Raw genomic sequence first — 23858 nt, 5'->3', positions numbered from 1 at the left:
TGAGCAGCATTGGCTCAGCAGAGCATTTCCTCCCAAGGATGGGCATGTGAGATAATGCCTGCAGAGATGTTTCCTCACAGCCTTGTCTAAGTCCTGGAAAGCTTCTGCAGAGCAGGCATGGACCTTCTCCTAAGCATCACCCCCCCAAAACGCCTGAGCCACACACAGCTTCCTTGGATGAAAGATGTGCTCAAGGATGGGATGAGGCTCCTGGGCAAGTAGTGTGGCTTCCTTCCCACCCTCAGGAGAGAGTGTGTGAGGCTCCAGAAGTCACTCCACATTGTCCCACCAATGCCTTTGCAGTTGCATCCCAGCAAAAGCCTGGCCGATGCAAAAGCCTGGCTCCTGCTCTGTGTGTATTCCTTGGAGACTGCAGGATTGCTCTACAAGTTCCAAAAGAGGCCTTTGGATGGAGCCTGACTGAACAACACCACGGTGCTCTCTCAACACCTCAGCCTCAGCCAGGCTGACTCCCTGACAGTCTCTGGGCTGGGAGTTAAACTTTAATATGGATTGGGGGAGAAGAACCCAGGCATGACTCAGCCACCCACAGTCCTTCCCTTCCCCTCCCCACTGGCAAGGGCAGAGGGACTGGGGAGAAGCAGAGGGATCAGAGACTGAGCAGGGATCTGAGAGCCAGGGGCTGACCTAGCATGGAGCCCTGTGACCCACGAGGGAAAAGAGTTGCTATTGTCGGTGGTGGTCTGGTAGGAAATGCCATTTAGCTGCTGCATGATTGTGTTTGCTGGGGAGCTGGGGCTGTAAAAACACTGCTTGAATGTGGGGGTGAATGCTTTTCTTAAAATCATTCCTCTGTCAGATGATGGGGTGTTGCCAAGGGGTTGATTGAGTTCCTACTGTGGGAGGCTCCTGTCCTTTTGTCGGATGAAGGGGTTTGGGTAGTGGGTGGAGCAGTGGTGCCCAGGTACACCAAATAAAAGTCCTTGTTTGGGCTGCCAGGTTCCCCAGTCCCTTGGCTGATTTTGGCTGTAATCAAATCTCTAGTGTGAAATGCTTTATAAGAACTGAGAGTGGTAAAAGCCAGGCTGGGAGGAAATGCCTTCCTCTGCCCACTTTTGTTTGGGAATGGTTCTCATCTACTGCTACTTGCAGAGAGGTGTGACACTAAAGGCCAGGCTGGATGGGGCTCTGAGTAACCTGGTCTAGTGGGAGGTGTCCCTGCCCATGGCAGGGGGTTGTAACAAGATGGTCTTCAGCATCCTTTGCAACCCAAACCATTCTATATGAGTCTGTGATTCTGTGACAGCTCGGGGTATTGCAGCACCTACATCTTTCTCTTGACTTTTTGGACATTAGCTCCTTGGAAAAGAGTGATAACAGAAGAGGCTGTAGTTCTGATAACAATTCATAATGGAAATTAGATTTTTTAATTAATTTAAATTACAAACAGGACATATTTGTACTGTTCTCCCTTACTATGTTCCCAAGGGAATGCTGCTACACTCTGAATTCTAGTGAGGAAGGTAAACAGAGTCCAGAAAGGAGCTGGGAACTTGTCTACACCAGCTCCTGCTGCCTCTGGCTGAAGAGGTGAGCCCTGCTGCACTCAGCTGCTGTGTGTAAACAAGCTTGAGCTTGGTATAAACTTTACAAACATTTTAGACTTTATAAAAAGAGTTTTGATGGGTGGCTTTTGTCTTGGAGACTCTGCAAACACACAGGGCTGCCAGAGGACTTCAGTAAAAAATCTTCTCAGGTTCTTGGTCAAAGGACCTCCCTGTTTATGCTGAGCTGCATCCCTTGATCACTTCTTTCCTTTGATGCATCTCAGTAGTGCCCTCTGAAATACTTCACCCACCATTCATGATCCTTTTCTTGCAGGTGGGTGCGTTAAATGCCTGTTTCTTGGCTAGAAGAGGTTTCCATGTTGACGTTTATGAAGCCAGAGAAGGTAAGGTCAGTCTGATCATTACTGAGAGCTCACTGAAACTGCAAGAAAATAACCAAATTTGAGAGTGGCAGTTTGGGGATGTTCTTTTCTCTCTCCCCTTTAGCTCCTGTGGTGGGGAGGAGCATTTATTTGAAGTTCATCTTGTATGGAGGGAACCCACTCTTTATCTACTAAAATGATGCCCTTTTTTATATTCTTGGCTTAAACACTGATTCAAATCCTCACCTTTGAAGCCTGGTCTCTGCAGGAAGCATTATAGTACAGTGCTCCATCCGGAGATGGAGCCTCCAGGTCCACAAGGCACCACAAAAGAGAAATTAGGATTTGGAGCTAAAGGCAGAGAAATTGTTCATCTTCAGTATCTGTCAGCTGGCAGACAAAAGAAACCTTGGTAGAGGTGGCAAACTGATTGGCAGGTGGGAATGATACCATGGGAAGAGAAATGACTCAAGTGTGCGGTGAAGGGGAGGAGGAGCCATGCCTGACACTCTGCAGTAACTCTTCCTGCCCTGACAGACAGCAGAACAGGCAGTTCTGCTGCATGGCTTACAGCTGACAGAAGTTCCACAGCTTCAAAAAGCCTCTGGTTGCTCTCACCTGCCTTCTGAGTTGGATGGATCCTACTGTGCTAGTCCATTTGTCCCACTGCTTACAGTGATACCCATGTTGGGATGAGGAGGCTCTGTCCCATATGCTGGCCAGACAGCCCAGGAAGTCTAAAAGAGACAACTCAGAGGAGGAACAGGCCAATTCCCAGACATTTCCATCTGATCAGGCATGAAGAAGGTGACCTGCCAACGTCACAAAAAGCCTGTGGACCTCAGCAGAACCTGGCAGGCATTCACTGCTCAGCCTTCTCCATTTAGAGGGGAAATGGCTCTTAATGTTAATGGACCCTCTGGCACGTGGGGCGCTGTCAGAATCCAGCATTCCCTTTGCAGCTCTTGGCTGCAGCTGCTTCTTCCAGGCTGGAGGTGGCACGGAGGATCCAGGCTAGGCTCCCCCCTACCCCACCTGCTGTTACTGCAGGGGGCTTGGGAGATGTTCCCCTCCCCAGGCTGTGCTATCATTGCCTCCACAACCAGCTGCTCTCCCCTGCAGATATCCGAGTGGCCAGCTTTGCGCGTGGCAGGAGCATCAACTTGGCCCTGTCTCACAGGGGACGCCAAGCCCTGCGAGCTGTGGGGATGGAGAACCAGGTACTCTGGCACATCTGGTGCTGGTGGGGGTCTCTGTGTCCTCTCCTTTCTTGCCCTGTCCCAGCCAGACCTCTTCCACTGCATGCCTGCAGTCTGGCTCTCCCCTGCTTCACAGCACATCTGCCAGCAGGACCTTCCCCATGCCAGGCAGCTGGGCTCTGCACCTGGCAGTGAGCGCTTCCCTGGGACACCAAGCACCTTCCTGTGTTTACCTCCCTGCTGTGCTCCCCTCCCTCCTGGAGAAGAGGGCAAACAGGGCAGGAGTAGATGGACTCCCAAAAGAGCTGATGCAATAAAGCAGGATGCAATAAAGGCAGCTGTTTTCCCCACAGACACGTCCAGATTTGTATTTTCCCAAAAAACCTTGGTCTTTGGGCTGATCCCTGACATCCATCCACACTGCCTTCTGCCCAGCATGCTCGGCTGGGAGCCCAGCACTCTTCTGCAGGGTACTGCCTACCATTTAACATCCAGCTGTTGGCTGTGGTGGGATCTTCTGGTCCCTGGATCCCTGCAGAGGAGCCCAGGCTTTGACAACACACATCCCAGTCCCAGGATGTAATTTGGCTTTCATCCCCTGCCCTGTCCAGCACTCTGGGATTTTACATGTCCCTTCTATCCAAAAACAATTTCCCTCTGATTTTTATAAGAATGAGCTTGTAAGTTATCTCAGTAAACTGTAGTAAATTGAAGTGACAGCCCTGTTAAAGTTTTCCCTGGTTATTTGGAAATGTGTGAGGAAAGAACCCCCCCATTCTTCCCTGAGTGCAGTGCTTGGGTGAGGGGATGATGCTTGGTAACCTGTACTAAAATCCCACAGTTTTGGCCAGAAGCATGGCTTGTGTTTCCCTGCTGTTTCAGATTGTGGCCAAGGGCATTCCTATGCGGGCAAGGAGGATACACACACCTTCAGGGAAAAAATACTCTATCCCTTATGGGAAGAAGAACCAGGTACTGGAGTTGCTCTACAGAGCACAGGAGGTCTTTGTTAGCATTTGTGTCTCTGTGTCATGGACAGTGTGGGGCTCATGGATGTGGGAGAGGCTGGAGAGAATGAGGGAAGGGGATTACTTGGAAGGGAGGGTTTCCTGGCCATGCAGAGTGTCCTTCAGCAAAGCTTTCTGAACACCCTGTTTGTTTGCCTTGCAGTACATTATCTCTGTGGACAGAGCAAACTTAAACAAAGAGCTGCTGACAGGTAGGTTGTAACTTCTGTTTGCAAATTCTTCTAACACACTTTTTGCTGGGGATTTTGGGTTTTCCCCGTGACTAGAAGACTTTGAGCCCCAAGCTCCCTTACCCACATCTTAGGAAGTGCAAACCTGAACTAGCAGAGGAAAACCTGTGCTGTTCCCCAGCTAAAGAAGAAGAGACCTCCCCAGCCTTGTCACAGTTTGTGGCATTTTCCATAACCCCTGATTGTACAGAGACAAAGAGAAATTGGAGCTCTGTGGCCAAGTATGTAATCAGACTAGACCAAATTTATGCAAATTCCCCACCGACTGCAGGCACCTCAGCCCATCCTGAACTTGAGTGGAGTGATGGTGGAAAGCTGTCAATGACTCATGTCATTGTAGGGAAGAAAAAAAACCTTGCAGGATTGCTTGCATTTTTTAAACCATATTTTAAACCATAGTTGACCAGTCCCAGTGTGCCCTGCCTGCTGGCCCTCATGCAACACAGCAAATTATTTGCTGTAATGGCAAAAATCCCTATAATTTAGGGATCTCTTGGAAATATTTTTTGTGGTCACAGTAAACCCCTCTACATTTTGTTGTTTTTTCTTTTCACAGCTGCTGAGAAGTACCCCAACACTAAACTGTTCTTTGGACACAAGCTCCTCGGGTGCAATGCAGAGTTGGGGACATTATCTATAAAAAGGTAATGCCTGGACAAGCGTGGGATCAAGCATTGTGGTCAGCTAGTTTCTGCTTAATCATTCATAAAACCTCAAACAATTGAGCAATCTCAGTTTTGAAACTACTGTGCAGGCAAAACTTTGTGCCAGTTTTGAAAAGGAGAGACATCAAGACAGCATTAAGGGAGAGACTGAGGAAGGTTTAAGCAACTCACAAACCCTCCAGCCTGGCAGCAGGCACACATTTCCTGACTTGTGCAGGGGATAAACATACCAGTATCCATACCACTGGGTTCAGAGACAGATTGCTCATCAGGGAGGGTGGATAACTGGTGATTCCCCATCCCTGGAAGTGTTCCAGGCCAGGCTGGATGAAGCTCTGAGCACCCTGGTGTGGTGTCTATGCCCATGGCAGGGGGTGGAATGGGCTGAGCTCTAAGGTCCCTTCAAACCCAAACAATTCTGTGGTTCCACAACCTTGTTTCACAGTCTTTCATGGAAGTTCTGGTCCTACCCCCCATCCTCCTGGCAGGTGCTGTAGGCTCTACAAAACAGCAGTGTTATCTCAAAGGTGCCTCCTGCAATGCTGAGTAGACCTGGCAGAGTTATGCTTTTGATAACCTACAGGATAATTATTTATCCTAATGCTGTGCTTCCCAGGCAGTGAGAGCCAATCTTCCCTAGAAGATTACTAACACATTTTGCAAAAGGCAGATCCTCTGGGCACAGTGGTGCTGAGCTGGCCCGGAGTTGCAGGAGGATTATCCACAGAATCATGGAATGGTTAGGGTGGAAATGGACCCTGAAGATCAGAATGATCCAAGGTACTGTCCTGCTTTCAGATCTGACCAGCAGATCTTGGAACTGACCTATGATCTCATCGTGGGGTGTGATGGAGCCTTCTCAACAGTCAGAAAACAGTTCATGAGGCAAACACGCTTCAACTACAGCCACGAGTACATTCCTCATGGCTACATGGAGCTGACCATCCCTCCCAAGGATGGAGATGTGAGTGTGCCTGTCCCAGGGGCTGCTACAACCTTCACAGGTTGGATATCCCACCCCCTTCTCACTCTGGCTCTGCTAGAACAGCTTTGGAAGAATTCATTTCTCACCTGGGGTTCAGGCAAGGGATTAAACCTTCCCTAAGAGAAGACACACGTCTCTTCCTCTTCCAAAAGTGGGGCCAATATTGGTACCTGCATGCAAAAATCCTAGAGTGCCTGGAGTGGTGGGATTAACTCTGGCTCTGAGAGGTCCTGGAGGTATGGGAATGTGTCTATGAGGACATCAGCAATTGCAAAGCATCAGATTTTTGCCCATATTTCTTATCCTTTCCTCTTTCCCTTGCTCTGTGTCTCCCTGAAGCATCAGGGACCAGAAAGGGGTCCTGTAGTTGTTGTGTCTTCCCATAGGAATTGTTGTGCTGTGTGGAGGGAAGCCAGTGCCTGGGCTGGGGAAGCTGAGCAGGGCAGGTCAAGGATACAAGGCAATTTTCTTTCTCTTTCAGTTTGCCATGGAACCAAACTACCTCCATATCTGGCCGAGAAACACCTTCATGATGATTGCACTGCCCAACATGGTGCTAACCCAGGGCCATGCTCTCTTGGGGCACAGGAGGGGGTTGGTGGGGATGAACAGCTGTGGTGGAAGGGATTGGGAGGGTCAGGAGTCACGGAATAACCAAAACACGGGATCAATTAGATTGGAAAAGACCTCTGAAATCACAGAGTCCAACCTATGACCCAATACCACCTTGTCAACCAGACCATGGCACTGAGTGCCATGTCTTTCCTTAAAAACCTGCTGGGACACTGACTCCACCATCTCCCTGGGCAGCCTGTTCCAATGTCTAATCACCCTTTCTGTGAAGAAATTCTTCCTAATGTCCAGTCTAAACCTCCCCTCGTGCAGCTTAAGACTGCCTCCTCTTGTCTTGTCCCTTGTTACCTGGGAGCAGAGCCCAACCCTCACCTGGCTCCATCCCCCTGTCAGAGTGCTGTAGAGAGTGATAAGGTCTCCACTGAGCCCCCTTTTCTCCAGGCTAAGTAGCCCCAGCTCCCTCAGCTGCTCCTCACAGGATTTGTGCTCCAGACCCCCACAAACCAGCACTCTGCAGCTGGATGTTATAAACTACATACCAGGAGCATCAGGACAGTGTGCCAGGCCCATGCTGGCCAGTCACACACAGTTTCTGCCTCCCCTGTTCCTGCCCAGCACGAGAAAGGGGATGGCCAGATATTTGTCCCTTGCTGTGCCAGTGGGTCACAGGGATTGCCAGTGGCTGGGCACTGAGCTGCTGCCTCAGGTCCTTTCTGTTCTCTGGGCTTCTTACTGACCTTTTTTCCTGGCTGGCAGGACAAGTCCTTCACCTGCACACTCTTCATGCCCTTTGAGGAATTTGAGAAGCTCACAACAGGCGAGCAAGTGCTGTCTTTTTTCCAGACCTACTTCCCAGATGCCATTCCCCTCATCGGAGAGTGAGTGTTCCCATCTCCCCTATTCACTCATCAACAGTTATCTATTATGGGATGGGCTTTCTCTTGGATGATATCAACAGTCTCAGCTGTGTTAGGCAGTTTCCTCTTAGAATGAATTATCCCAGGGCTTCATATTAACTGAGAAACTCAGATCTTCTCTGGTATGTCCTTCCTACATTGGCCAACATCTACTGCAGCTCACAGTGAGAGGACTAAGATGTCAATAATCAAGTTGTGTGCAGAACTTAAAACCTACAGACAAAATATCTGGTCCACAGTGGGGAAGTTGACTTCCATATTTTTCCCAGCACAAACAGCCTAGTGCACAGGCTTGGGGGTTTGCACACCAAAGCTGACAGTGCCTGTGGCCTGGCTTCCTGAGCTTGGATGCGGCATGGCTTGCTCTTCTCTCTTGTGGTTCCACACAACAAAATCTGTTGTTTTACCTGAAGGCAAGAGCTGAAGCACGATTACTTTTTGCTGCCAGCCCAGGCCATGATCTCTGTGAAGTGCTCTTCCTACAACCTCTCCTCCCGGTGCATGCTGATGGGAGATGCCGCGCATGCTGTTGTGCCCTTCTACGGACAGGGCATGAATGCAGTAAGTTCATGGCTGGCCTGTCCCTCTTGGTGGAGATCCCACTCCTTTCACCCACAAATGCCTGGTTTTAGTGTTTAACTCCATAGAGCTCATGGGCTGGCTGTCCCACAGCCTGATGCCCTCTGAAGAGCTGGGGACAGGGTGATGATGCCACCTTCCCATGGAGCAGCAGACTACATGAGAGGGGGGTCCAGGCAGCTGGGAAATCAGCAGCAATCCCCTCAATTTCTCTCAAGACCCCTGTCAGCAGGGCCTGGAGTAAGACTCCTACTCTGAAGCTGTGGTCAGTGGGACCAAACAGCTACAATAGCTAAGGATCCATGAGAACACTTCTGAATGTATGGGTCCTTTATGCCTATTAACCCCCTAATATTCCTTCCAGGGCTTTGAAGATTGTCTGGTCTTTGATGAATTAATGGACCAGTTCCACAATGACCTTGGTACGTGAGGTGGCTGGGCACATGTGAGAGCAGAGGAACATCCCTCTGCAGCTGAGGGCAGCTGGATACCCTGCAGGAGCTGCCTGTGAACTGTTACTTTCTTCTCCCAGGTGCCTGCCTCCCTGAGTTCTCCAGACTGAGGGTGCCAGATGACCACGCAATTTCAGATTTAGCCATGTACAATTATGTAGAGGTAGGTGAGAGCCCCACGCAGACCTGTGGTTCTGTGGGCCATGCACACAGTAGTGCTCTCAGGATGCATGCAGCAGGGAGGGCCTCTGGCAAGTCCCTGGCTGGGCTCTCACCCTGGCAGGTTTTAGCCTCACAGCTCCTTGGGAATGTCACTGGGGCTGAGGAGGCACTGGTCCCTGCATCACTCTCCTGGAAGAGGTAGCAAAGCACAGGGGAGCTCTGACAAAACCCATTGCAAAGGGGTGACTGTTGCTCTGTTGCAGATGCGTGAGCACGTGAATTCAACATGGTTCATTTTCCGGAAGCACGTAGACAACTTTCTCCACGCCCTCATGCCTTCCACCATTGTCCCGCTGTACACCATGGTAAGCCAGCGTGTCATTTCCCACTGCTGTGAGCTCCTCCTGCCTGGCTTTGGGGTGGTGACATTCTCCTGCAACCCCTCCCAGGTGACCTTCACCAGAATTCGCTACCATGAGGCCCTCCTACGCTGGAAGTGGCAGACAAAGGTTGGTCAAGGGTGGTGCCCACCCTCCCCATGCCATGAGCCTGGGGAGCATCTTGCACACCAGCACTGCCCAGCTTGGGGGGGGACAGCTTTTTTGGTGGGATATTGCCAGGTGTGATGACTGCTTGGTGTTGCAGGGTAGGGACCAGCCTCTGATGATGTCGGGGATTCTCTTTGCACTTGCAGGTAATTAATCGAGGGCTGTTTGTTGTGGGAGCAGCAGGACTGGGTGGCACCTACCTGCTGATGAAGCGTCTGGCACGGAACTTCAGCTTCTGCTTGGAAGACTTGTGGGGCTGGTCCCATTATCTGAAGAATATTGGAAATCTTCCCTTTGGCACACGAGTGGCTTAAATGTATGGGGAGCTCTTTGTTGTAATAAAAATGAAGGCCCGGACTGTTGGCTCAGCTGGGTGATTTTGTTTCTCTTGGGATGTGGTTTGGCAGCTCCTGCAGCCCCTTGGAAGCAGTTTGGCCTCTCTCCCTTTCCCAGGTGAGAGGAGCCCGTCAGGCACAGTGCCCAGAAAGCTTCTCCAGGGGCTCAGGTGTGTAACCCTGGCAGCCTGGTCTCAAGGGATGTCATATGTAGATCTGGCACTTAGAGATTATGATTTAGTGTTGGAGCTGGCAGTGCTAGGTTAATGGTTAGATGGTCAATGATCTTAGAGTTTTTTTCCAACCTGACTGGTGTGTCCCAGCCTGCAGACTGCTTTGAGCAAAAACAAGCCATCATTTTGAGGGTCCTGAAGCCAACAATAGCTGCAGTCTGGAAGAGAACTAGGTGGATTATCAGACACACTTTCCTTCTTACCTTGCCCTGGACCCTCACAGTCACTGCTTAAGAACAATAAAATGGCCCAAATTGACCCCTGATCTGATGTGGCACCGCCAGTCTCATTTGAGGTGGTCTGTGAACAGCTGCCAGCACATGGGCAGGGATGAGAACTGCTCTGCACTGTTCAGTGAGTCAGTTTTGACTCGCAAGGGAGCACCATTCAGGGCATAGATGGCAAACTGTGTAGAAAACAGTTTGCTTCTCTAGCTGGGATCTTTCCCAGGCACTGTACCTATGGAAGATGGTGGTAGCAATGACAAGGTGTGATGGTAGTTTCTCCAATGAATGCTTTAGCTGCTGCCCTTGCACCTAATTCTTAGCAGGACAGATGTATTTACCTTATATATTAATTTTTATTCACATTAAACTTCTTCACAGAGCAAATAAAGATTCAACACAATACAACTCTATGCAAATTAATACCAAACTTAAAGAAAATAAGGAATTGGACCACTATTTCACAGGAATGGCCCACAATGTAAGAGCAACCGGCTGCTATGTGTGGTTGGGATAAGTGCTGAGCTGGAGAGGCTCTGGGTACTGCCAGATGTTTTGCACAGCTGGTTCCTGGCATGACTGACATGCTTGCAAAGCAGAGAAAAAATCATGCCCCAGGGGGTGGGAGAAGCTATGGCTGACCTCCAACCTGCATTTTCCAGGTGCTCATAGATCATAGATCAAGTTCTATAGATCAAACAGTGGCTCCTTACTGCACAGAGGACTTCAAGGCATGATGGAGACAAGGCAAGCATGCAGAAGCCCAGGCAGAACCTGGCCTGAGGTAGGTCTGAGCAGGGAGCGATGTCAGGAAGCTGTTGGTGATCTGGGAAAAAGATCCAGTGCATGTTCTCCAGCTGCTCTTCATCACAAGGTACAGGTGCTCACTTAGGGCCTATCATGTCACTGCAGTTGCTTGGACCCTTTATGTCCAGCTCAGCAGTGAGTTCTCAGGAAAACATTGCATAGTGGTAGAGACCAATGCTGCAGGGGAAGGCATGGAGCAGCCTGCAGGCAGATCCTGCTGGAGCAGAAGAGAGATGGTAGTTTTGAAATCCCAGCTCAAAACAAAAGCTGGAAGCACTCTGTACTCTGGCTTTGGGGTCAGTGTCCAAGATTGCTGCCAGAAAGCAAAGTTGCCTTCAGGAGATGGGGCAGGACCCACTGCATATTCCTGTGGTGTTCCCCTCTCCAGCTCCACCAACACAACTGGAAAGCAGGGCCAGGAGACTGGCGTGGGTGCAGTCCTTCAGTCAGCACCTGACACGATGAGGGCTCTTGGAAGAAGGGACGAAAACATGAGAATAAAGAAGAAGGGGTGGGAGCCTTAGTTTCAGATTTCCTTAGTTTGAGCTTTCCTTAGCTTGGCATTTCCTTTTTTAACAGTGAGTCCCAGTGCTGCCAGGTATTGCCTCATTCATTAAACCTGGGGTTGACGACAGTGGTGGTGGCACTCTTGAAGAGGGGATTATCAGCCTGGAGGGAGAGAAGTGAGAGGCTTGTGTTGGATTTCCAGCAGAGCATTACCCATCCCACCCATCCCAATGCCAACAGCACAGACAGCACTGGAAGAAGAGCCCATAGGGTGTTTAGGCCCCTAAATGGCAAAATCCAGCTGGGCTGAAAAATGAGCGGTGCGGAGGGCTCAGGTCTACATGGCTGCCTCTGGAAAGGATGTCCGCTCTGACTGTCCCCAGTGGATCTGAGCACCCCAGAACATCCCACTGGCACAGATGGGCTCTCTTACATCATTCCACTTGGCTTTGGTCTTCTCCTTCTCAAACCGGCGGTATTCCCGACGGTCAAGCAGCTCCATCAGGAGCCGCCAGATGACCAGGACCAGAATGCCAATGAGGAACACGCCAGCGATGGTGCTGCCCACGATCAGTGGGATGTTGGGAGGCTGTGGGCACTCTTTGGGACAGACAGACAGTGTCAGGCTGCAGCCCCTGGCAAAGCAGCAAGGCTGCCATAGCAAGGTTGGCAGCCTGCCTGTGTCAGGGCAGGGGGAGCAGGGATGGGATACCTCTATCAGGATCAACGATGATGGTGTACATATCCTCGCCATCCTCCTGGACCATACGGAAGGACATCCAGCAGTTCTGGGAATCCTTTTCTCTGCATTTCCTATCATTTATGCTCACCTCTGTTGAGTTTGTGTGCAGCTGGATGTTGGGACAGGCCTGGGAGCAGTTCTTCTCAAAGGGACCACTGCTGAAGAACTTGCACTCCACGCAGGAGCTGCAAAACAAGCAGCCACAGCTCACATCTGCAGGGGCAGCAACCCTCTCACCTGGCTTTGGCTACAGCTGGGCTCTGCCCAAGCACAGGCACTCACATGTATCTGCCACAGGGTGAAGCGCAGCCTGGGCACTCCTGGCAGAAGGGGGGCTGGTACCCTCCCCAGCACTGGCAGCGGTTGCAGTGGCAGGTCCCGCGGAGGCTGCACACGTGTCTGCGGGTGTTGAGGCAGCCGTCCGTCGACTGCTGGCACTGGCAGGCGCTGCCCTCGAATCCAGGCAGGCACTTGCAGGCCCCGCAGTCGCACTGCCCTCGTGCTGCAGAGGAAGATCTTTCAGATCCTGCAGGCAACCAGGCCACCCTCCCTCTGCCCACGCTTGGAGAGCGTCACCCACCCTGCGCTCACCACACCACCCTTCACGGGATGCCCAAAGAGCCGGTGTGGTGGGACCCAGCAGCCCCAAACCCTCCCACTGGGCTTATGGCACAAAAAGGCCACATCTCCCTGGGCATTTAATTCTTCTAAGCAGTGGCCAGTTGGAAAAGCTGTCGCAGGCACATCACCTGGGCCGCCGCAGAGGGAGCCGTTGAAGAACTCGCAGTTCATGTTGTCGCACTGGCAGTAGGTGCCGTAGATGTACTTGCCAGGTGTGTCACTGGTGTGGCAGACGCACTGCCCGCACACGCAGTCCCCCTGCCCCGAGCAGATCACCGAGCTGTTGTCCCTCTGGCAGCTGCGCTCCAGCTCCTTGCTGCTCTTTCCTTTGGTGTCGCACTCACAGTTCTTCCCTGTGTATCTTGAATTGCAGCTGCCGCCAGAGGAGACAAGCAAGCTTGGGTCAGTGGCCATGGGGCATGCACAGGGCCCAGACCTCCATAAAAGTGGAGCAAATCCAGGACAGCCTCACCAAAAACCAATCACAGCATGTTGGTGCTAACTCCATGCTGGAGCAGGGTGGCTGACTGGGAGCAAACCTCAGAAATGCTGCTTTTCCACCAGTTGTATGCACAACACCAAATAAATGCCCAAAAATTATTGTTATATTTTATAATTTCTAAGCCCTTGCCAAGGAGATGTGAGTATTTCCTGAGGGAACCCAGTCTTTGCCTCTCTTTGTCACTGAGAGGCCGTGAGGCAATAATTACACTTAAAGACCTAAGAGCTGCAGCCAAGAAATGGGATTTTCACCCACTACAGAAATCTGTGTCTGCTCGGTGGGTGGATTGGTGGATGATTTGATACTGGGATGGATGGGTAGATAGTTGGATTGAGGCCCTTAGGAAAACAGCATAACCTCCACCAACAGAAGAGCCAGCTCATTGTGTCCCCTGCCTCCATCAACACAGGGGACAGTTCCAAGGGAAATGCACGGATCCACCCCTCTGAACAAAAAAAATTTGTGCAAAGCTACAGAGCCCAGCCAAGGCTTGGCCCAACATCCCTCTCCCAGCAATTCCCCAGCTCTGGCAGCATTTGAAATTGTGTTTTGGGTGGACAGCACATACCTGCAGATGCCACATTCGATGATGCCTTGCCCATTGCAAGCGGCTGGGTCAGGCTGGTCATTGCAGTGGCAGTCACAGTTGCTGGCCACATGGACAGTGAGGGTGTCTGTGAAGCCTAGTGGCCGGATGGTGAAGGAATAGTTTGGAATGCACACCTTGGCTGTGACCTTCACTTTGAAGATGACCTAGAAAGTGCAGAGTAGGACAGGGAAGGGCCAGATGTCACAGTGTGCAGGCCCTAGACTGAGGACATGCACATCCAGAACAAGGGCAGATCTCCCATATTCTATAACATTTCGGACACTCTTGGCATTAAATTAGTATAAACAGAAAGCCTGGAAGAGCAACCAGGGTTCCTGTCATTAAACAGGATGGGCAACAGAAACCATGCAAGCTGTGGGGTGTTCCTGGTACAGGAGAGCATACCTCATCATTGATCTTGACATTGTCGCACTGGCCTCTTGCTTCATCCACAGACTCCTTGTCATTTTTGCATTTGGAGTCATATTTGACATCCAGAGTGTCCAGCAAGGAGGAATGGTCCAAGATTATCCGCGAGGAGAGGTTCTTTGAAAAAATGGTGGAAAGGGTGCCATCAGTCCAAGAGTAGACTGAACCAAGGGTATGGGGTTGCAGGTCAGGAAAAAGAGCCAGAGAGCACCACAGGTCAGGATTTCAGCTGCCTGGGGTGGTTCTGGAAATGCAGGTGATGTCACTGGAGAGGTGGGAACTCCTGCACTTACATTGTAGGCCACTTGGATGAGTTCAATGATGTTGCTGGAGTCCTCATTCAGCTCTCCCACCGCTGACTTTGGGATCATCTCACTGAGTTTCTGCCAGCGGAGAGCAAAGAGGTGAGCACTTCCTACCACGTGATAGCTGAGCAGGAGACAGCAGCAGGAGACACACACAGCTGTGTCTGTCCTCCTGGAAAGGGGATGGAGGATCTGACATATTCTCACCTTGTAAACATCCACCACCTTACTGGTGACAGCAAAAATGGGCTGAATGTTGTTTTCAGCAAGTTTCTGGACCAGCTGGCCAACAGATGGGTAGTCCTGGATGGGGAGAGGGATAGCACACTCAGCACAACCTCCCCCACCAGCAAAAGAGTAGACACTTTGGGTGTGGCAGCACAACTTAGGGTGATTAAGGTGGTATTTTGGTCTCTGAAACAGGATGTTATTTACATGACATCATCTTTTCTGCCTGGGGAAGTGAGGTGGGGGGTGTTGGAGATGCTGAACAGCCCCCAGGTACTTACAAACTCATTGCTCCTTTTGTACATGTTCTCCTCCAAGTGGCACTTGCCATCGTTGGGGGTCAGGATGCCCGCAAGCTTGCCATCCCCGGCAAAGTGGAAGCCGTCATCAGTAGCAAACACCAGCAGGCGGGTCACGTTGCGCCAGCCGATCAGGTCCTGCAAGTGGCACAGAGAGTGGCCCCTGTCCCTGGGCAAGGCTGGCAGGACAGTGACTCCACCCATTGTGTCAGCCCCAGCATGGGGCAGGGGGCACGAGGAATGTGGGTTCAGGGAGATGAGGGTTAGGAGGCTCTGGGGTAGGATGCCCTCTTGTGCTCTCCAGAGTGACCTGCCCTGCTGCCAAATCAGAACTTAGGCAGGATGGGCTTCCAGAGCCCACCAGGAGAGGGGCAGAGCCACCTGTGTGCGTGGGCAGCAGCCCTCCTGCCTGAGCACACCCCCTGGCAGCAGGGCAGGTGCAGGACTCACCCCACACACTGCTGCCTGCATCATGGCATCCAGCCCCCCCTCTGGGGCATCCAGGTTCCCTGAGATGAACTGCTTCCCCACTTCGTTCTCAAACTGCTTGGCATTGTCCGTCAGCGACAGGATGTGCTTAAAGGCGAAGGGAGGCTGGCACTTCTCGTCCTTATTGGGACAGGGGTTCTGCAGCTTCTCGGGGTGTGTGTTCACAAATGGCAGCACTGTCTTGTCCACAAAGGAGCCAAACCCTAGGGTAGCCAGACTACAGTTTCAGGGGCAGGGCACAGGGCATGGACAATCTGCTGGCCCCCACACACATGTCCCATGTGCCCTTGCCTTGCCACACTCTTCAGCCTGGCAGAGGACACCTGCTGTCCACCTCCTGCATCCCCCTCCAGCCCTGCAGCTCTTCCCAGCAGCAAACAGATGTGCCAGGCTGAAGACAGGCTCACCAATTCGCCTATAAGGGGTGGTGCTCTCCAGCGCCCTGAGCAGCTCCCCTCCCAGCTTCTTCACCTTCTCCAGGTCATCCAGCATGGAGTAGGAGAGGTCCATGAGGTAGTAGAGATCAATGGGATACCCCATGGCACGGCGAAACTTCACTTCAAACACAGCAGGCTGGCCTGAGGGACAGGGATGGCGGGATCAGCTGCCGTGTTGTGCCAGCTTGTGCCATCACCCACCCCCCCCCTCTCTGGGAAGAAAAGGGGTGGAAATGCAAGCTGTAATGTGTTGCTGTGTCTCAGGTGAGTCTGGGGATGAGTGGAAAGGCGTTGTTGGCAGGCCACAAGAAGAAGGGTGTTGGGGATGCCAGGCAGAGCATACCTATCCTCAGTTTCAGGTGCACCTCCTGTGGAGTCAGCTGTATCTTGTTGCTTAAGGGAAGGTCCTGTGTCCTTTTGATCTCATTGCCTGGAAACTCAATCTCACTCTCTGGGCATCCCCTCTGCTTCAGCTGCTCAATGGTGTCGCAGCGGATGGAGTCTGGCTCACCGGCTTTGGTGAAATTCTGCGTGTGACAACACCAGCAGGAAAAAAACAAAACAGAGGAGCAGGAGGTGAACAGGCACTGTACAGGATGACCTGGCCCCCAGTCCAGGTCTCCAGGCCATTGATGGAGAAAAGAAAGCCTTTGATGGAGAAAGGATATAGCTGTTGGATCCCTCCTGGCCCCATCCTTCAGGCAGGACATGAAACACTCCCACAATGAAGTCAGGCAGAGCCAGGCAGGCAGGGTGACTGCCTTGATTGATGCCTGTTAGCTGACTGCTGGGGGGTGACAGCTAGACAGGCTACATGGACCTACCAGCTTCTTGCACCAGGCGCATCCTGGACCAGACTGAATGCAGTCCTTGCACGTCCCCACTTTGATCTTGGGGCACTCCATGGCAAAGGCTGGAAAGGCAAGAAGGCAGAGTTGGTGTGGGGGAAGTTGGGGGTGTTCAGACACCCAACACCATGCACCCAAGCTGGCCTGAGCCTGCCCTGCCTCCCAAACCAATGCTGGGGGCTCTGGAAGGGCCCTCAACTGCCTTGCTGTCCTTCAGCTGAGCTGGCTCGTGTTAAGTCCAGATCCCAGGAAGTGTAAGGACATTGCCTTTACACACCTCTCAGTGCCTGTGTCCCCTCTGCTGTTGGGCAGATTTTGGATCCCCCCACCCTTTCACTGCCCGTGAAAGGTGCTGGGAGGAAGGCAGGTCGTGCTCACCTGTTGTCACCAGCAGTAGCACCCAGGTCACTGCTGACAGCTGGAGACAGTAGTCAGGACACATTTTCTGCAAGACAAAAAACATTCTTGTGACCACCTGGGATGTGCCCCAGGGATGAGGCAGCTGCAGTTTCCCTGGACAACCTGCGTTGAGATCACATTCATTAAAACTGTCATGTGTCACACCTTTCCCCAGCAAAGCCCTGGAGCAAACCCTGACAGTCTAATGGCCTTGCAACATGGATGAACACGAGGAAGTCAGAAAAGAGGAATTTGTTAAAAGAAGAAAAAGGAATAAGAAAGTACAAAGGAACAACAAACACTCCCTTTTTTAGCAATATTAGACACAGTGCCTGAAAACCAGGTCATCAGTTTCAAAATAGCTCTGATAGCTGCCCTGAGTAAGAACAGAACCACTCCTGCCATTACCTCTTCCTGTGAACTTACCAAATAAACAGCTCAGAGTGATGTGGAAATGAGAAAACAAGGCAAACTGTCAAAAGACACTGAGGCAGGTTAGTACTTTAGGGCTGCCCAGGTCCCCTTCTCAGGCATCAGGGTGTGCTGCCTTAGCTCATCAGCCTCTGTAAGACACCACACCAGCTAAGGATGACACTGGTCAGCCTTGAAAGGATGTCTGGTCTTCTCCCAAAGGCAGAGAGAGGGTCTAGGTAGATCAGTGGGTAATGTTTGCACAGTGAGGTTTGGTGCCCAGCTGTGATACAGGTAGTGGCCATCACTGATTATGGCTGGGGCCATCTGGAAGCCCACCCTGCCCTGGATCCAGTCCCCCTGGCAGAGCTCCACAGCCAACATCACATTGCTGCACAGCCAACAAGAGGTACTGCTGTGGTCACCCAGCCAAACCCTCAGGGTGACAAGTTCACTCTGCCACATCTGCACCATCCTATGGTGGGTGGCCAGAGCCCTCCTGGACAAAGAGCTCTGCAAGTTCCTCTCCACCACCACAGTCCCCCATGGTAAGATTTTAAGTGCATAATTTATTGTCACAGCTGCAATGTCCCTGTCTGTGTGTCATGCTGTGCTCAGCTGGCCCAACTATCCTATCATCTCCAGATTCTGCCAGCAGAATTTGAGCTTGAAGGAAAGAAAAGTGGGTCCTGCCTTTGTTTCCTGTAGAACTCAGTGACTGACACCCCATATGTGCCTAATTCGGCTCCAGTTGTGCTACAAACCAGAAGTTCCCACACATGCTGTGAGGACCAAACCCATGGGCTCAATGAGCTCCTGCTGTTCCACCTGCCCAGTGTTTCCAAGTGTTTAATTCCCACTGCCATGCCAAAGTGTGCAGTGGTGAGGGGATGGAGCTCTGTGAGCTCCTCGTTTTTGCTGGAGGTTGGAGTTTCCTGTTTACAGGCTCATCTCATAAAAGAGAGCAACTCTGAAACTGGATTTAGAAAAGCTCCCGAACTCCAAAAATACAGAAATACTCTCAACACACCCCCAGTGCTAGCTGCTATCAAATATTGTATAGTAGGGCTCATGTTGTGAGCTGTATTTGGATGCTTTATTTCACCCCCACAGTGGCTTCTTGCCCTTGTCACAAGAGTATCTCCTGATACTTGGAGTGAGCAACAGCAGGAAGTTCAACACTTCTCTTCTGCTATGGAGGGAAATTACGCTGTGGTGTGTAGGCGGGTGAGCACAGGGCTTTCAAAGAGCACTAATGGGGTTTCTGCCTTTGTCTGCCTCCTTACAGCCTTCAGAGGAGGGCAAAGCAAGCTTTCAACCTGACTCTGCATGAGCAGGGCACTGACATAGGCCTCAGCAGCACTTCCTTCAATCCCCTTGATGATCCCTTCAGCTCATCCCAGATTTGCAGTCACCACCAATCCTGGGTCTTGACTCCCGCAAGTGCTCTGCTTGTGAAATTGTTTTCTTCCCCTTCTTTCCCACAAATTCAGGCAAGCAGAGGGGTGCATGTGGTCCATCCTCCTGCCCTTCTGTGAAGGAACAGAACTGCAGAGCTTTACAACCACCTTCATCCCATGGTGGGGAGTAGAGTGCCAAGATGGAGCAACCCAGCTAAGGGCAGGACACATTGCCACCAGACTCTGCTTCCTGGCCAGGACTGCATGGTGGCATCAGGGGGAGAAAGCTGCACCTCAGGACCAGGGTCCTTCTTGGTCCTGTGCTCTGATCTTCTCACCACATGACTTGGGTGGCTCGGGATCAAGCCTCATCTTCAGCAAGCCTTTTGCAGAAGCCACCATGGTATTCCACCAATGGAGCATCTGCCTTAGGGCAGGGTGTCCCCCAAGGGTCTGCATGACAGAAGATGTGAGGGTGGCCTCAGGGAAGGTGCATAAGTTAAATGCTGGGTGCTGTCCTTGCTGTTCTGCCTGTGGGCAGGGTGCAGAGCTGGGGCACTCTAGCACTCAGGATCTGCTGGGGGCTGCTGTTGGGGTGAATCCGGCTGCTGTGCTCATGGAGGAGCAAGCTGGGAGCTATAAATAAGGCTGAAGGGGAAGTGTTGATGCCAGCAGTGATCCTGTTGCTATAAATAAAACAAGTGTTCAACAGCAGAGATGAGTCTTGAAGTCTGTTAGCCACAAGCTCCCATCAGGGCTTTGCTAAACATCTGTTTTCCCACAAAAAGGGGGGATATGCACTCATGCCAGGTATCCCGGGGGGACTCCTGTGGTGTTTGCATCATCCACCTGTAACAGTGAGGTTCCACTAGCACCAGTGCCCATGGGTGCTTTGCTCCACACTGCCAAGCATCCCTGGTGCCAGGTCACCGTCATGCTGTGACAGAGATGCCAGGTATTGCACCCAGCAGAGCTGCTCCTTCCCACCCCTGCAATCTGGGCAGCTCCAGACCCCTGTACAGAGGGGAAATGAGCAGAGTGGGGTATGGTGAGGATGGGAGAGTGGATGTCACTTGACTTGGGGCTGATTCTTCTGTCACTCAGGTCTTTCCCAGTCCATGCAGAATATCATACGCAGAGCGTGTGTGTATATGTTTTTTTTATATATATATTGTATTTATAAATCACAGGAAAAAATATAAAAAATAAATGTATAGAAACATTTTTTTAATATGTAAAGAATACATATAATTAAATAAAAAGTATATACATAAACACAGACACATATATATATCTGTATTCCCATGTCCTATTATAGGAAATACAAATATATTTTATATATATTTCCTTCCAGCAGCCTCCAGTGCCTGCAGAGGATAGACCTGTGGGGTGAGCTCTCTCCCATGTGCACCAAGTCCCTGCCTAGTTGGTGTCATCCCTTGGCTATGAGCACCAAGATCCCTGGGTGCCCGTGGGACCCTTGTCCTGTCCTGGGATGAAGGGAAGGAGGGGGTTTGTGCTGCTGGGTCTGCCAGGGTCAGAGTCCTGCTTGGGTGGGAAGGGGCTGCCTGCTATCTGCCCTGGGTAGTCTGGGAACACCACATCCTCCAGCCTGCCTGAGATCACTCGGAGCAGCACCAAAAGTGCAAAACCGCTGTGAAGCAGGATGTGACAGCTGCCACAGCTAGGATAGCAAAATGCACCATTTAGAGACTTCCCACAACTTGCAATAGCCCCGTTCTAGGGTCTGTGCTGGCCATAGGACATGATGTCACCGCATGTGTTCACACCGTTGCTCCTTACCTGCTAGGAGGCTGGGAGCTGTAGCTGTGACACTGGAAAAAGCATCAAAAACAGGGACCCAGCTGCTTTCCCTGACACCTGGGGTGTGCCCCACATTCCATCTGCATCCAGGAGCCACTGAGATGTTGGGAAGGACCTGCTCTCCCCAGGGCCACATACCTGCAGAGTATTTGATGTGTGCAGCACACAGAGAGATGGAGAAGAGCGAGGCTCTCACTCCCTCTCCCAGCTATTCCCCCAGGCTCACAGGGGTGCAGGGACAGCCGGAAGGGTCTGTGCACAGGTATTCCAGGTGGTGACACTGTGCTGAGTCCTCCAGGCAGCCATCCCTACTATCCTCATGCCATGCCACCGTGCCACTTCCCTCTTTCCCACTGCAACCCGTGGCTGGCAGTGGCAGAGATCCCCTTAGGAAGAGAGGGGGTCACGGGAGGGGACGGCGGCAGCCCACAGCCTTGGTGCTGCACGTCAGCACACAGCCCATGCCACCCTGCCCAGTGCCATGTGTGAGGGCGTGGGAAGAGCACACTGCACCCTCTCTGCCCTGCCTTCCGAGCCTGCAGGGTGTGAGAAAAGGGAGTTTTGGAGGTCTGGCGTCATCCCCACAATAACCACCTGCATTTCTGGGCTCAATGCTATCTCCAAAGGCAAAACTGTCACAGACCAGGCAAGCTGCCTTTGCAAAGGCTGCACGGACTGACCTGCCGGCAGGAGGGACACCACGCCAAGCTCCCTGAAGCACCCTGAACTCAGGTAACCAGAGGTTAGATCAGGAGTAATAAAAATGTGCCATTGAAAGACCAGAGTCACAAAACCTCCTTGTTGCCTGCCTACTTCCCCCCCAAGAAAGAAGGAACAGAAGCATAAAAATTGAGACGCTGTACTTGCCTGGCCTCTAGCCCTCATCTCTATCCTGTACTTGGGCTGGGATGAGGATGGTCTCAGCTTCTTAAGTTTGGCTGGGAAAAGCAGCTGGGCATCAGGAGCTCTGTGATGTACCGCAATCTTTCCTTCCTACTTCTGTCTTGCAGTTGCAGGGGAAGAGGAAGTCGAGTGGTGCCCTGCGGGAGGGTGTGTTTCCCCAAACCTCAGCCATCCCCACTCAGCCTGGCCAAACTCACAGCATCCTGCCTTGTGGGACTGGGACCGGACTCCCTGGGATACCCAGGGTCTTGCAGCCCTCATACTGCACCTAGGAAAGGGACCCACCCAAACCCCCACACTTCATGAGAACTTTTCAGCTTTCACAGCCCTGCTGGGGACCGGCACTGACCTCAGTGGGCAAACAAAGCTGGGAGTGGGTGAAACTAGCGAATTTGGGAGCTATTGGCAGCCCTTGGGTGTGGAGAAGATGGGGAGCTGGCTCCTCTTAGACTGTGGGTTGGGCTCTGAAATGTTTCTGCAAGGGTAGTCAGGCCTCCTCACATGACAGAGGATGCAAGCGCTGTCCTCTGGCAAAGCTCAGGGCTGTGTGGGGAATTTTTTTTAAGCAGCCTTTTACTGTTTTTGTGCCGGCTTCAATAACTCCTCCCAGCAGCAGCATTTCCCTAAGCAGAGAGGAACGAGCTTCTGGCAATTTTCTCTTAACCTCTTCAGGGCACTACAGTAAGAAAAATAAAGTCATTTAGAAAACATATAGGACTGTAGGGTTTTTTTAAAGCTAATAAATGCGAGTCTTTATTAATTGCTTTGTAGGTTTTCCTTCCAAGCAAGCTGATATTGAGCCACCATTTTGTATTATCATGGAATCCCAGAAGAGTTTGTGTTGAAAAGGACATTACAGACTATCTTGTTCCAATTCTCTGCCATGGTCAGGGCAACTGGAGGCGTTACAGGACCCTGATGCTGTTCACCTGCTGCTGTGTTACAGTTACGGGTTTATTTTTGCAGTAAGAAAAGCGGTTGCAGTGCCAGCAGAAAATTTGCAAGCCCTGTGGATTGTAAAATTGATAAAATTTCTTTGCTCTGTGGATTGGTGCTTTTATTAAAGAAGACATCAAACCTGGCTTGGTTTCATCACAGCCAGGTGCAGCAGGAAAGCATCACAGTAATCCTGGCAGTGGGACAGGAGCATCAGAGCATCTAATGCAGGATATGGTGGGGATGGACCCTGAGAGTGAGCCAGCTGGAGCTGGGACACTCATCCAGCCTGGATGGCTGAGGCTGGATGTTGCAGAGAACTCCCCAGGCCTCCCAGGAGTGGGTGAGCTGTGGTAGATAAAAATGGGAAGGTTGGTGGAGTTCCTGCCAGTGGTGGGGGTTGCAGATCTGGGGGAAGGAAGTGTGGTTGAATGAGATGAGCTGCTGTAATTTTCCTTTTGTATGCATTAGGCCCTTAATGTATGGGTCTTTTCTCCCCAGTTATTTCATGGGGTTCGTCCAACCACTTTGCTTCAACTGACTCAAAGTTGCAGGAACAGGGTGGGAGGGCTGGGAGCCCCCAGAGTTGGAATGGTGGGAGCAGAGAGGGTGTACCATGGCTCCTTGCAGCCAAAGCTGAAACTTGCTGGCATATCTCAGTCCTTTCCAGCTGTTCCTCAGGCTCTGCTGCAGCTTTGGCCTTCAGCGCTGCAGGTGAAGCTTGCCCAACCATTGAGAATATGCTTGGTCACAGCACATATGCTCCCCAGCCTGTTTTGTAAGCATTTTAAGCTGCTAAACATTCCCTTTCCTATTTTAACTGCCTTTATTTTTATTGGTTCATCTTTTTATTTATACTAGCGTGGATTGTGTTTCTCCCCCCCCACTAACTGCAGGACCCCTATGGTTTATGCAGGATGCACTTGAGCAGCTGAGGTGGGGAGCTGGGACACTGTCAGAGTGGTTTTTTTCACAAAGTCATTGACTTTGATGATCAGAGTTGTAATTTTGTGCCTTTGCTCCTAAATTATGCTCACCCAGCCTACAGCAGGGTAAGGGAAATTCTCCTGTTGTTATTTTCTATCCCTGTTGAACATTAAATCTTGTGGATGCCCCCTATCTCTGGAAGTGTTCCATGTCAGGCAGGAATAGGCTTGGAGC

General features: G+C 51.4%; 2 protein-coding genes across 4 annotated transcripts; one reads left to right on the top strand and one right to left on the bottom strand.

Moving 5' to 3' along the window:
• The first annotated feature begins 566 nt into the window (after positions 1-566).
• On the top strand, positions 567-9586 carry KMO (kynurenine 3-monooxygenase). Of its 3 annotated transcripts, XM_005528924.3 has the most exons (15): positions 567-707; positions 1843-1912; positions 3014-3111; positions 3973-4062; positions 4261-4309; positions 4905-4992; positions 5812-5977; positions 6480-6551; positions 7328-7449; positions 7902-8049; positions 8432-8489; positions 8600-8682; positions 8945-9046; positions 9131-9190; positions 9376-9586. In XM_005528924.3, exons 1-15 carry the CDS (start codon positions 654-656, stop codon positions 9541-9543), a joined length of 1428 nt encoding a protein of 475 aa, XP_005528981.1. In that variant the 5' UTR covers positions 567-653; the 3' UTR covers positions 9544-9586. The 3 variants fall into 3 exon arrangements, with proteins under 3 accessions (XP_005528981.1, XP_087915330.1, XP_014113224.1); XM_088059204.1 differs by lacking the exons at positions 3014-3111; positions 3973-4062 and having other exon boundaries at positions 1843-1917; XM_014257749.2 differs by lacking the exons at positions 3014-3111; positions 3973-4062 and having other exon boundaries at positions 651-707.
• Positions 9587-10357: 771 nt separating this feature from the next.
• On the bottom strand, positions 10358-21865 carry ITGB2 (integrin subunit beta 2). Its single transcript, XM_005528925.3, has 16 exons — positions 21726-21865; positions 17203-17269; positions 16801-16889; positions 16320-16503; positions 15947-16117; positions 15501-15742; positions 15033-15188; positions 14731-14826; positions 14512-14601; positions 14195-14335; positions 13769-13953; positions 12827-13071; positions 12360-12579; positions 12048-12262; positions 11769-11935; positions 10358-11497 (listed from the first exon to the last, which is right to left on the bottom strand). The coding sequence occupies exons 1-16, from the start codon at positions 21741-21743 to the stop codon at positions 11435-11437; spliced, it is 2349 nt and encodes a 782-aa protein (XP_005528982.2). The 5' UTR covers positions 21744-21865; the 3' UTR covers positions 10358-11434.
• Positions 21866-23858: the final 1993 nt, after the last annotated feature.

Source organism: Pseudopodoces humilis, chromosome 8 (genome assembly GCF_049639895.1).
Source record: "Pseudopodoces humilis isolate 2021_Gansu_Grassland_sample_001 chromosome 8, ASM4963989v1, whole genome shotgun sequence".
In the NCBI taxonomy this organism is placed as follows: Eukaryota; Metazoa; Chordata; class Aves; order Passeriformes; family Paridae; genus Pseudopodoces; species Pseudopodoces humilis.
Note: the sequence above shows the minus strand (reverse complement) of the source record. Positions and strands in the feature narration are given on the sequence as shown.